The 12,038-nt window shown below is 46.9% G+C and overlaps 2 protein-coding genes across 2 annotated transcripts; both read left to right on the forward strand.

Moving 5' to 3' along the window:
- The first annotated feature begins 121 nt into the window (after positions 1–121).
- On the forward strand, positions 122–11,071 carry LOC144136374 (acetylcholinesterase-1-like). The gene is made up of 3 exons (XM_077668651.1): positions 122–1,785; positions 6,259–6,408; positions 9,726–11,071. Exons 1-3 carry the CDS (start codon positions 221–223, stop codon positions 9,940–9,942), a joined length of 1,932 nt encoding a protein of 643 aa, XP_077524777.1. The 5' UTR covers positions 122–220; the 3' UTR covers positions 9,943–11,071.
- LOC144136377 (acetylcholinesterase-like) lies at positions 1,794–6,252 on the forward strand. The gene has a single exon (XM_077668654.1). The coding sequence runs from the start codon at positions 4,215–4,217 to the stop codon at positions 5,847–5,849; it is 1,635 nt and encodes a 544-aa protein (XP_077524780.1). The 5' UTR covers positions 1,794–4,214; the 3' UTR covers positions 5,850–6,252.
- Positions 11,072–12,038: the final 967 nt, after the last annotated feature.

The raw sequence follows: 12,038 nt of genomic DNA on the forward strand, positions 1-12,038 counted from the left end.
GGCTTGGTTTTGTGCGCCCTTCTCTCAGTGAAACGTGGAGTAGGGCACTGAGGCAAGGTGAAGAAGGAGGGGGACAAGCGAGATGAAAGGAAGGGCGCTCTTTCTCTGAGGGTTCAGTGCCTCTTACAAACGGCGTCACTTCACCTGGGGATAGCACCGCCAAACAGCATTTTAAGAGAACGCGCCATCCAGCCCGGTGGCATAGGGTTCTGCTGCAGACATGGTGACCAGTTACAGGCTCATTTTGAGCTGCCTTTTGGCGTGGGCTTCGGCGGGGGAAGTTCCGCAGGCTTATACAGACAACGGTATTGTTTCGGGAGAAAGACTTACTGTAAACAAGCGCGAAGTGGACGCGTTTTTGGGAATTCCTTACGCAACGCCTCCCGTGGGAGACCTGCGCTTCAAGAAGCCGGAGCCCGCTAAGCCCTGGAAGGGTACGCGCACAGCTACGAAGAAACCGCTGCCGTGCGTCCAGACGGACTTGCCCCTGGCTGACAAGCTGCCGTTCAACTATTCTTCGTCCACCGAGGACTGCCTTTACCTCAACGTGTGGAGGCCGGCGAAGCACTGCGCGGCGTCGTCGCCCAAATGCGACGCTAAACTGCCTGTCGTCGTCTTTATCCACGGCGGTGGATTCCAGTGGGGCGACTCGGCGCTCTTCCTGTACGACGGCAGCAACTTGGCACCCACGGCAGACATCGTCCTCGTGACATTCAACTACAGGGTCAGTATCTTCGGTTTTCTGTCCGTGGGCGATGACCGAGCGCCTGGAAACATGGGACTCTGGGACCAGAACCTCGTCCTCAAGTGGGTCCGCGACAACATCGGCTACTTTGGCGGCGACGCGAAAGAGGTGACGCTATGGGGTCAGAGCGCTGGTGGCGCGTCGGCTGGTATGCACGCTGTTTCTCCGCACAGCAAGGGTCTCTTCAAGCGGATCATCATGCAGAGCGGCACGCCGGCGCTCGCAATCCTTAACGTCTCCCACAAGAGGGCAGCCAGGCTCTCGGCGGTGGCCGGCGCCGTTGGCTGTTTCGACAGGAGCCGCGACTGGATGGAACAGGCATCGGACATCCTGGCCTGCATGAAGAAGGTGGAAGCGCACAAGATCATTGACGCTGTCAACGCGGAGAAGCCTCTGCACCAGTTCTACACCCCCACCCACGGGGACGAGTTTCTCCCGGAAGACCCACTCGCAGACGACACCTGGAAGCACCTAAACACCAAGGAGCTTGTCATCGGACACGCAGCGAATGAGGGCTATTTCCTGTTCCGGAACATCCGGCGCTCAGCGCCCGTTCTCGAGAACATCGTCAAAGAAGACTACCGGTTCGTCACAACCGTTGTGCTTTCGGTCATGTTTGAGATCCCAATCTCTTCCGGCAGGCAGATCGTGAAGGCTTACTTCGGCGACTACGACGAGAAGCATAAGAAGAAAGAAGTGCTGGAGATCATGGACGACATGTTTGGTGACGTTGTGTTCAACTGTCCCACGCTATTTTTCGCAGATAAGGCATCCAAACAAGGGGTCGATACATACGCTTACATTTTCGCCCACGTGCCATCCACGTCTCCTTGGTCTAACCCTCGAGGTCCGACACATGCCGACGACCTTCCCTTCATGCTGGGCTCGCTTCAATTCGTCGCCGACCCGTCCAAGCTGACGGATGTGGTAACAGAGAAGGCCAAGCAACGGCTCGCTATTGGCGCAGCGAGGATCACTCCTGAAGAGCACCAGCTGGCGGACCAGCTACAGGGAATGCTCTCTGCTTACTTCAGAACCGGGTATGACAAACGAAAACGAAAACTTATTTTATTACTTTTTTATTGCAGTGGATTAAACTTTCCTCGGTTTTCAACAACAACAAAAAAAAATAATGGTTACGAATATCATGCCAGATCTAGTGCCATGCTGAACTTGTTCTAAGTTCCTCTCCCATTACGTCTCAGGAGTTGTCTCCTAAAGGAGGTTCATTCCTTTAATTTCTACACTTCGCGAGCTCCTCATCCCCCCTCCCCCCCCAAATCCAAGAAAACTTCTCTTGTGTTATAATCTGTACACCCCCCCCCCCCTTCTCCTTCCTTTCCTCCCCTGTAATAAGTTCTTCTGACTAATCTTTGGTGCCATCAAGCGAATGCACCTCACGAATGCATAACGATCTCACGAATGCATAACGAATGCATAACAATTCGACAACCTTCTTAGAAATCGCTCGCGCTATATAAGCAGGCTTATTTTTGTACGGCCGCTTTGACCCTTACCAAATTCCTAGAATTCCGCTTTTTTCGCTTTCATGATACACCAGAGCACAAAGCAGACATTTGGCTGGCACATTTAGTGTACCTTCCCGACAGTTGCTGGTTGGCCAAAAATTACCCATCACGTGTGCTGAGAAGGAAGTTATTAAAGCAGTGCGCACTTAAAAAGACATTCGCCTAGCTACGTGAAATTGCTTCGTGCCTGTGGAGGATATCGGGGGCTGATGTTATATGCAAGGTTCTCCAAGTTCACCTAGGCTGGCTACATCATGGTGCTCTATTCTCCTCAGGCCTCAATAATGGTGCAGTGTTAAATTAAAATACAGTCTTCCAGGCTGCGTGCTTTTTCTGAATGTAGGCAGAATGATTACTTCCGCACGCCTAAAAATGTTTCATGCCCTAAGCGTACCTACGCTTTTAATAAGCGGGAGCTACATCTTCTGCGGCGTATTTACTTAAATAGAAATCGTTTTAATGGGCACCGAAATCATTTAAGAATTCCGTAATGTTGTTTGGTTTGATTTATGGGGTTTAACGTCCCAAAGCAGCTCAGGCTATGACTGACGCTGTAGTGGAGGGCTCCGGATAATTTCAACCACTCGGTGTTCTTTAAGATTCACTGGCATCGTAAATGACAGCGCGACTGACGTCGCACAGTACATAGGCTTCTAACATTTCGCCTCCATCGAAATGAGAGCGCCGCGGACAGGATCGAACCCAGGTTTTTCGGGACAGCAGCCAAGCACCATAACCACTGCACCACCGAGGCGGCTCCCATAATAATAAATAGGCAACTTGAATAGCTACGATCTTGTCACCTTATGCAGAAGAATAATGTTAACAAAGCAGTCAATTTTAAAGCGTGGTCAAAGTTTCCTCGTTATTGTACAGCTTTTGTAAAGGTAAGTGCACGAATATTAAATATTCTGTGACTTCGAACCGCATTGGCGGTGCATCAGTGGCGCGTTTTTGAGGAACGGCAGGGACAGAAACTGCGCTCGATAGTGCACGTGCTGTTTGCAGGCGCGAGTGTAGTGAACTGCGGCTGCATGAACGTCGCTTCGACTGCGGTGACCGCGTAGAATTCCCAGAAACGCAGAGAGCAAGCATCCACTTAAAACGGGCGCCTAAAAAATTCAGTCTTCAATCAATTCAGTTCAGAACTATTGGCGTGGTATTCAAATCAGAAGCGATAAAATTTGTTTTGAACGCGAAACTTCAAATAGTGCAAAACTAATCTATATACGAATAAAATATTACCGTTTAACCATTGCTTGAAAGGTTATGCTGAGTGTGGCGGTCTGCTGTTTAGCTATCAGTGCTAACTAAATTCCTCCGCTGAAATGACGTCGTTTGAACTCATCCTCAGAAAAAGAGGCATACGTTACTCTAAAATGACTACCTTATATAATTCATGTCCTCTTTAAGCAGCTTCATACTGATTTCATATTTTTCTGCCTTTTTCATCACATTTTCCCTATGCATGTATGGCGTCACAACCATGAACGACCTTCGGTATGCTGGTACATTGCTTCAACTTGCTAGTAGCAGATGGCATGACAAGTTAGAAAGTTCAGTGGTAGCAAACGAAGTATACCTCTCAGCAGTGCGACTGGCCGACTGAGGTTTTTGTTTGTTCGTGGATCGGTCGGCCGTTGTTGTTATTCAGTAAATGACAATTTTCCCGCACCGCCGACATGCATAAGTCACGAAGCGCGCTCTCTGCGCATAAGTAATTAATGGATTTCGACATGCTTCGCTTGGTTTTGGTTACGTAACCCGCTAGGGAAGTGAGCGGAGCAGGCTGCGGAGCAGACCGTTGAAAGGTCGCCGCTATTGATGTTTTGGCGATGCGATGTTGCACTCAGTTGAGCGAAGGTCGTGTCCGGACGACCGTTCGAGAGAAGACAGCAACGAGCAGTCTTCTCTCCGTCAGTCCCAGAATCGCATGAAAAATGTCTTTGTCCCGTGTCTTTTGCGGATTTTTTCAAGCATATGTGTGTGTCTCTGTCACAGCAGCCTTCCTAGTAAGCTCCATTGGCGCCTCTCCACTCGTCCGGATTGACACGGGTCTTGTGCAAGGAAAGCGAGTACGAACAGATCACGGGGACGTTGACGCTTTTCTCGGGATACCGTACGCGCAGCCTCCTGTGGGCAACCTCCGCCTGTCGAGACCGAGACCAGCTAAGCCGTGGAATGGGACCTTGGTCGCGACAGAAGTGCCGGCCCCGTGCTTCCAACCCGACCAAGGATACAACGATGACGCGAGGCTCAACTACTCGTCGTCCTCCGAAGACTGCCTCTACCTCAACGTGTGGAGGCCAGCCAGCACTTGCCCCAACGAACCTGCATGCGACCCCGCTGAGCTTCCAGTTCTCGTGTTTCTGTACGGAGGAGCCTTCCAGTTCGGTGATTCCGGACTGCGAATATACGATGGACGGGACTTGGTCGCTCGCACCAAAGTTATCTTTGTGACTCTTAATTACCGCGTATACTTCTATGGGTTCCTCTCGGCGGAGCGTCCCGCCCTTCCCGGAAACATGGGCCTCTGGGACCAGCTCATGGCTCTCAAGTGGGTGAAGCGCAACATTCGTCACTTTGGTGGCAACGGGCGCGACGTGACCCTCAGCGGGCACAGCGCTGGTGCCATCGCCGCCGGACTGCATGCTCTCTCGCCGCAGAGCCGCGGATTGTTCACAAGGCTGATCCTCCAGAGCGGCACTCCACTGACGATGATCGTTGCGCTCTCCTACAGCGGAATTGCCAAGTTCGTGAACGTCGCGGTCACTTTAGGTTGCTATGACATGAATCGAAACCTGGACGCGCAGATCGGCAACGTCGTTGGCTGCTTAAGGCGGCTTGATTACGTCTCGCTCAGGACGAGAATGGCGGCGACGAACGTCACACGTCAGATGTTCCTCCCTGTGTACGGCGACGACATGCTCCCGTTCCACCCGCTGGATGAGAAGAACATGGACATACACGTCAAAGAGATATTCCTCGGAACTGTGAGGGATGAAGGGACATTCATGGTGTACGCGCTTCGTGCCGCGGTTCCCTACATCATGGAGTTCTTCGACCTCGACTACAGGCTGGCGGTAACGGTGGGGCTCAAGTTTGCATTCGACATACCCACTAACATGGGGAAGAACATTGTGCGAGCTTATTTCGGAGATTATGGCGTCTCTCACGACAATGAGACCATCATCGACATTTTGTCGAAGCTGATCGGCGACGCTGCATTTGACTGTGCCACGAACCTTTTCGCCGAGAAGGCGGCGGAGCTGGGCGTCCAGACGTACCGGTACCTGTTCTCTTACAAGCCTTCCTACAGCTTCTGGCCCGACTGGGTCGGCATCGCTCACGGCTCCGAGCTACCACTCACCATGGGATCTCTTCTGTGGTTCAAAAGCGAACCTCGATTTGTTTCGCCCAGTGGCAAATACACCGGCGAGATGAGAAACACAAAGGCCTCGCAAGAGGATCAAACGTTCATGGCCGAACTCTTAGAGATCTGGTCTACCTTCATTCGTGATGGGTATGTGAATAGAAGCGGTGGTGCGTGGGTTGTTGATGCTCGCGTAATGTGATTACTGGAAAATAAGAAGTACTGATTCGAGGTATGCCGAGGTATTCGTGGCTAGGACCTAGCGTAAGGGACGCAGTAAAGACATCGAGGGTCCTTAAGCAGTAGCAGATACGTCAGTGGATGCTCAAAGGTACATCAGCTTAAAAAAAAAGAATTTGTGACCGCTGCTTGAACTGACCAGCGACCAAAAGTGTGATTTTGTTTTTTTAGAGATATTTTCGTGTCATCTCATTGTTTTCCTATCGTGTCACAGAGGAGAGTAATGCCCAGTGAGAACATAATTTGTCTCAAAAGGCGGCAATGTTCACGAGAAAAAATTCAAACATTACCACCTAATGTATTTCTTTCCTTTACAACGAAGGGAGGAAAATATGCGCATCAGACACAGCGTTTGTTTTTATGTCTTTCAGGAAACCAAAGATTCCGCTGTCGGATGCTGAGTGGCCCAAGTATACTGCGGAGAAACCAGAGTTCGTCTATCTCCGGCCCAACAACTACACGAGAGGTTTCGGCCCCAAAAGGGAACGCTGTGAATACTGGAGACCTTTCCTTCTCAAGCAGTAAGTGTTACCTATCACGTTTTTTTCAGAGATGGGTGGCGAGGACGCAGCGATTAGTGAGTAAGAAAAAAAAAGAAAGGCGGTGCAATATGTGTGCAGTGTGATGCTCTGATCTCAAGAAACAACGCTTCAGTATTGTTAACGTGTACACGCGAAGTGATGATTTTTTACGTATAACTTTTTTAAAAATCTTGTGCGGCGGTGCAGGCACGCATTAAAGCTCCATTGTGGGCTTCTTGTCTACGCTGCTGATTCGGCAGTTGCATGCTACGATTTGCTCTTCTCGTCGCCCATTTGTAGGGCGAACGAAGTTGCTTGTGTTTAGTACCTTCCAAGTATTTCGGGTCAACATAGTTAAGCTTCAAAGGCAAGATAACAATTATTCCCAGTTTCAAATAACTGCGGTAGTGGCTGCATTTCTAACTGCTATCCCCCCCCCCCCCCTCCCCGCTCAGTGAAACGGATTCAGACAGTCAGTCAGTCAGTTTTTATTTGCAGGAAAATCACATCATCCTGCGGGTGGCAGAGACTAAAGGCATGGTTGCCTGACGAGGTCTCTGCCCCGTAACAAACGGAGCAGCCTACAGCAGTACAGCAGAGAGCTGGTACAAAAAAGAGAAGCTCCGTTACAGATAGTACACGCATACATCCTATACAACATGGCTGTACTTAAGCACTGTGGACTGTTTTTTTCTGAAATTCACATTGAAGATTCGCTCAAATATCACAGAGAAACGTAAATAGAAGTCAACAATTGAAAAGAAAATTTACATTTATCATTCTTGCTTAACGATCTCAACGGAAAACAAAATTGCCCGCAGTTCACGTTTGAACATTTTTCAGGGTAGACAGAAATCTAAAATAGAAGCAGAGTTATTTAACATGTCTATTACCTGGTATTCCAGATCTTTTTTTCCATAATTTGTTCTGACTTTTTTATTTCTGCGTTTGGGGTTACGGATGTCACATTGAGCCAAAACAGGTGTGTAAACATTGTGGAGTTTCGTTTTATATATTCCCTGTGCCAGTATCCATAAATAGACTTTACATGCTGGTAAAACATCAAATCTGGGAAAAAGTGGTTGCGTTGACAACAATTTAATAGGGCCGGTGTGGTTCACAAAAATTCGGAGGACACGTTTTTGCAGCAGTTGTAGCCTATCATAGTTCCCTTTTGTCGTTGTTCCCCAGACCAGAATGCCATACAAATGTTTAGAATAGAACAGGGAGTAATATAGTGATTGCTTTAGCCAAAGAAGTAGAAGAGAAGCTATTTTTCTAATACATCCAACAGACTTCGCGACTTTGGAGAGCAGATGATTAACATGAGGGGTCCAAGACAACTCTTCACTAAACCATACCCCAAGGAACTTTTGCACACTTACATGTTCTAAGATGTGTCCTCTGTACTGTAAGTTAATCATTTTTTATGCTTATTGATTGGCTTAAATATCATGTACTTCTTTTTTACTGCATTCAACTGAAGTTTGTTGTGTTGCAATCATGTGGATAAATCATTTAAATACATATTGGCCGATTGTTCAATGTCATGCAGTGTTCCGCCTGTAAAGAATAAACTAGTGTTGTCTGCAAACATGGTTATTGTGGGTGTTCTTTTAGTTCCGTAATGTCATTCACATACAAAAGGAAAACTAACGGGCCTAATATCGAACCTTGCGGAACACCTAGTTTAATGTCAAGTTGTTTTGAAGACATACAGTCTATTTTAACAAACTGACGCCGAAACGATAAGTAGCTCTTGATAAGGTCCAATGTGATGCCTCGAATTCCATAGCAATCTAATTTTATAGCTAAGATTTCGTGGTCAACGGAATCAAAAGCTTTGCGTATATCGAGAAATATTCGTAAGGTGAAGTGCTGATATTCAAAATTTCAGTTTATTTGCTGTTTGACGGCAAGAAGAGCGTCCTGAGTTGTCTTATTTTTCTGAAAACCATATTGCAAGGGTGATGTTATATGATACTTGGTTAGATATTTTGACAGCCGCTTATTGATTAACAATTCGTAAATCTTTGAAAACACTGGCAGCACTGAGATTGGCCGGTAATTCATAATATCGTCAGTTATATCTCCCATAAGAGGATAAGAGATTCATCAAGTCGAGCGCAGAAGAGTCGTCAGCCAACGTGTCGATGTTTACATCTCCCAAGAGAAAGAACTGCTTATTAGTATTAATACAATAGATTATTACATTTTCTAAATGCTGTAGGAAATGCCGCTTGTATCTAGTCGGTGGTCTGCACAAGTCAGCAACTAACAACGTGCTGGTTTCCACCGTTAGGCACTCTATATCCCTATTCATAACTTTGCACTCATCATAGAGATTTCGAGGCACAGAATAAAAATCACCACATGTCGGTTCACGGAGAATTACAAAATAACCGCTTAACGAATTCGGCCTCCTTAGCTGGCCCGGAGAGTAGCCGAGCCGCTCACTAACCCTCATGCACTGCCGAAATCATGTGGTAAGCTATCATCCACAACATGCAAGGACGATGATGTCAGGCAGGGGTTCAAACATCGAGCCAGTGCACTTTCTCCGTACTTTGGTTGCATAGTTTGAAAGCAGATTGTTAGCACATGTTAGCACAGCAGGTTTTACATTACAAGGGTCAAATTTAATGCAGTTGTTCAAGCATATAAACGCGTAGAAAGCACCTCGAACAAGACAAGAGGGAAAGGGCCTGTCTTCGCGCTCCGCGCGTTCGCAGGACTGACACGAAAACGAAGGACACGGGATCAGCGCTAACTTTCATCTGACTATTTGCTGCCTAGGACAGCAAATTACAAGGAAGGTGAAAGACATGCGCAGCATGAATCCCCCAAAATAAGGTCGGTTCACGAAAACCGTTCAAGATACACTAATTCCGCTTAAAGACCACCACATATGTATCGCCGATACACTCGCTTTCTCTCCTTTATATATGAAAATCTTCCTACACCTCTACTGCCTTCGCATTACAGCTTCTGTCCAAAACCTTTGCCTCGTGCAACGGTGGGCGCCCCTTTTTCAGAGGGTGCAGTGCTGGACGATGTTCATCTTTAAGCATTAAATTTTATGTTCCATTGAAGCCTTTTCTTGCGTAAAAAGGGGCTTTTTTATCTTTTCACTTAGTGTCCCATCCTCGGAGAAGTTACCATATTACATATAAAGGTAGTCTGCAAACGAAACACCGTGCCAAGTCGGTATTTTCTGGTCGCACGAATGTAGTAAATATGGTGTTTACCAAGGATTTTGCTGGCCTCGAGAAAACTGTGTATTTTCTATTCTAACTGAAAACACCGTTGCTACGCAGGAGCGAGGGGTCATCGACCGAAGAGCCAGCACCTCAGAAACCGGAAGCGTCAACACGTGTCCCGGAGCCTGCCAAGGCGACGACCAGGGCTGCCGTGCGGAACACGCGCCCTGTGAGCAACTTGAGATCAGAGCAGCACTCGAGCTCTTACCTGCCGGAACCGACTGCCTTGCTCTTCACCTTTTTCGCCTTCGTCCTCTGGATATGCGTGGCGTAGCTAAGTCACTCAGTTGTGAGGCCGAAAGTACTAGTGGATACCTACCTTTGTGGGAACGCTGGTTGTTGCTCGATGAAGAAGGCTCTAGAAAGAAAAAAAGTGATGGTTAACTGTGGTAACCGACGTTGCTGTGGATGCGGACGGATGTATAGGGAAAACAACATGAAACTCGTGAATGCCGAGCGAAAACTAGTTGGTGTACGGCACAGTATACACGAGAACGACCACCTCATGCTGCTTAGAGGCCCTAAAGACATTTTTTTTATGAGGCAGAAAATTTCTAGTACAATTGTAGGCAAATATTTCATAGGTTGGGGATTACACTTACTCTTTCCTCATGTCTTTCTTGTTCAGTATGACATTACAAAAAACAGAAGTAGAGATCCTGGCCAAAGGTGTGACCAGCAGGCGCATACGTTGATTTTTATATGTATACACATGTCGTTTAGTCTTTGGTCGTCGCCAAGCCTTGTTGTGCAGTCCGTGATGCGGTCATGGGCAACCACAGGCCTCAGCGAGTGACATGGATACTAATACATACCTGAAGTCGTGTGGGGTAACTCGGCTCCTATTTCCATCAAACGTAAAGTTCCTTAGAATTGTACTGTTTCCCCAATCAGAAAAAAAAAACCGTATAAGGCCGGATGCTACCTGGCTGACCTAAGGACCAGTGCATCGACTTCCCTGTGATATTTAGCCGCAACGCTGATTAGTCAACACTTTCTAGCAGTGGAGAAGTTGCGAATGCAACTTGTACACGTGTTGACAGGTGGAGCGGTGAAACCGTCTCTTTACGCTTTGTTTAAAGAGCTGCGCCTTGAGGTTAAGTTTTTCCACATTCTGCGACAACGAAATGGCCCGAAAGTGCGTGATGTATGCTGTATGTATGCTAGGACTTCAATATTTCCCTTCCCATGATACACAACGCAACTCTTACAGTTTGCGACGTTTTGTATGAGCAAAGTTTGTGTTGTCTTCTCACCGTCATGCGCATTACAGCTAAGAAGTTGGAGCGAATCAGAAAAAGCCTCCATTCAAGCTTATCATGGCCATCTCATCTAGCAGCATGGGATTATAGTAGGTGGGACTTGTATCACATCTTGTAAATAAATCTGTTTATTTCCTTCTTGCTTTGACCGAATTTTTGAAAGCAATTATGCATCCATTCTTTTTCAGCAATAGGGCAGCTTTATTTTGTTAAATCAATTTTTTAATGGCTCTTAATTTTTGAACAAGAATATAAACCTGGTTTAGTCGAGAGTAAAGGCTAATTTTAGGGGCTTTAACTAATAATTGACTTGACAATGTCAATGATTAATTGACAGCGCCCTCAATTCAGTGAGAAAAACATGCCGATTTTCTCACTTCACAAATGAGATGAAGAAATGTTATGCAAGTAAGTAGGAAGCTGCTTGCCACTAATACGCATAACCTTAGTTGCGGATGTTTGAAATGCATCAGCGGCTGTTTAAAACACATCAGGATTGACCCACATCATCAAAGTGACTGCGCCTCATAGTGCTTTCGACTGTGTTCTTACTCTTTAATTTCGGACGAATGCATTTGGAGCGTCGCAGTTGGGTAAAGACAGCGATGGTTTCATTATCTGCAACTCGTGGGCACAGGTAGACTCCAGAGAAGACATTTACTCGATCAGACAATTATCGGTCGGATGCAATAAGTAATTTGTTAAAAAGGTAAATTTGTACGCTACCTGGATTACAGGGAATTTTATTCCACTGTGGACTATGCACGTCTGTGGCTGAAAGCAGAATGTTTTTAATCCGCAAGTTTAAAGTACGCGATTATTCGTTTGGGTCCTCGTGATGCCGGCCACGAAACTATTAAAAAAACACCTGTCATGAACAACGAAGATGAGTTTCCTTGAGAATAGTGCTTTGATCCGGTTCAACATACAAAAAATGAATTCATGGCAGTTCTTGTACGTTTACATTGAAATGTAACAAGAAAAACGAGCACACGAAAGCAGACATGGTTGGTATAGACATGACCTCCGCCTAGAGGTTACGTCTCGGCAAGCAAAAGGAAAAGACATGACAGGTGGCTCAGCGAGAACTTAACATCGGCTGGCCTAG

This window comes from Amblyomma americanum, chromosome 6, assembly GCF_052857255.1.
Source record: "Amblyomma americanum isolate KBUSLIRL-KWMA chromosome 6, ASM5285725v1, whole genome shotgun sequence".
Classification (NCBI taxonomy): Eukaryota; Metazoa; Arthropoda; class Arachnida; order Ixodida; family Ixodidae; genus Amblyomma; species Amblyomma americanum.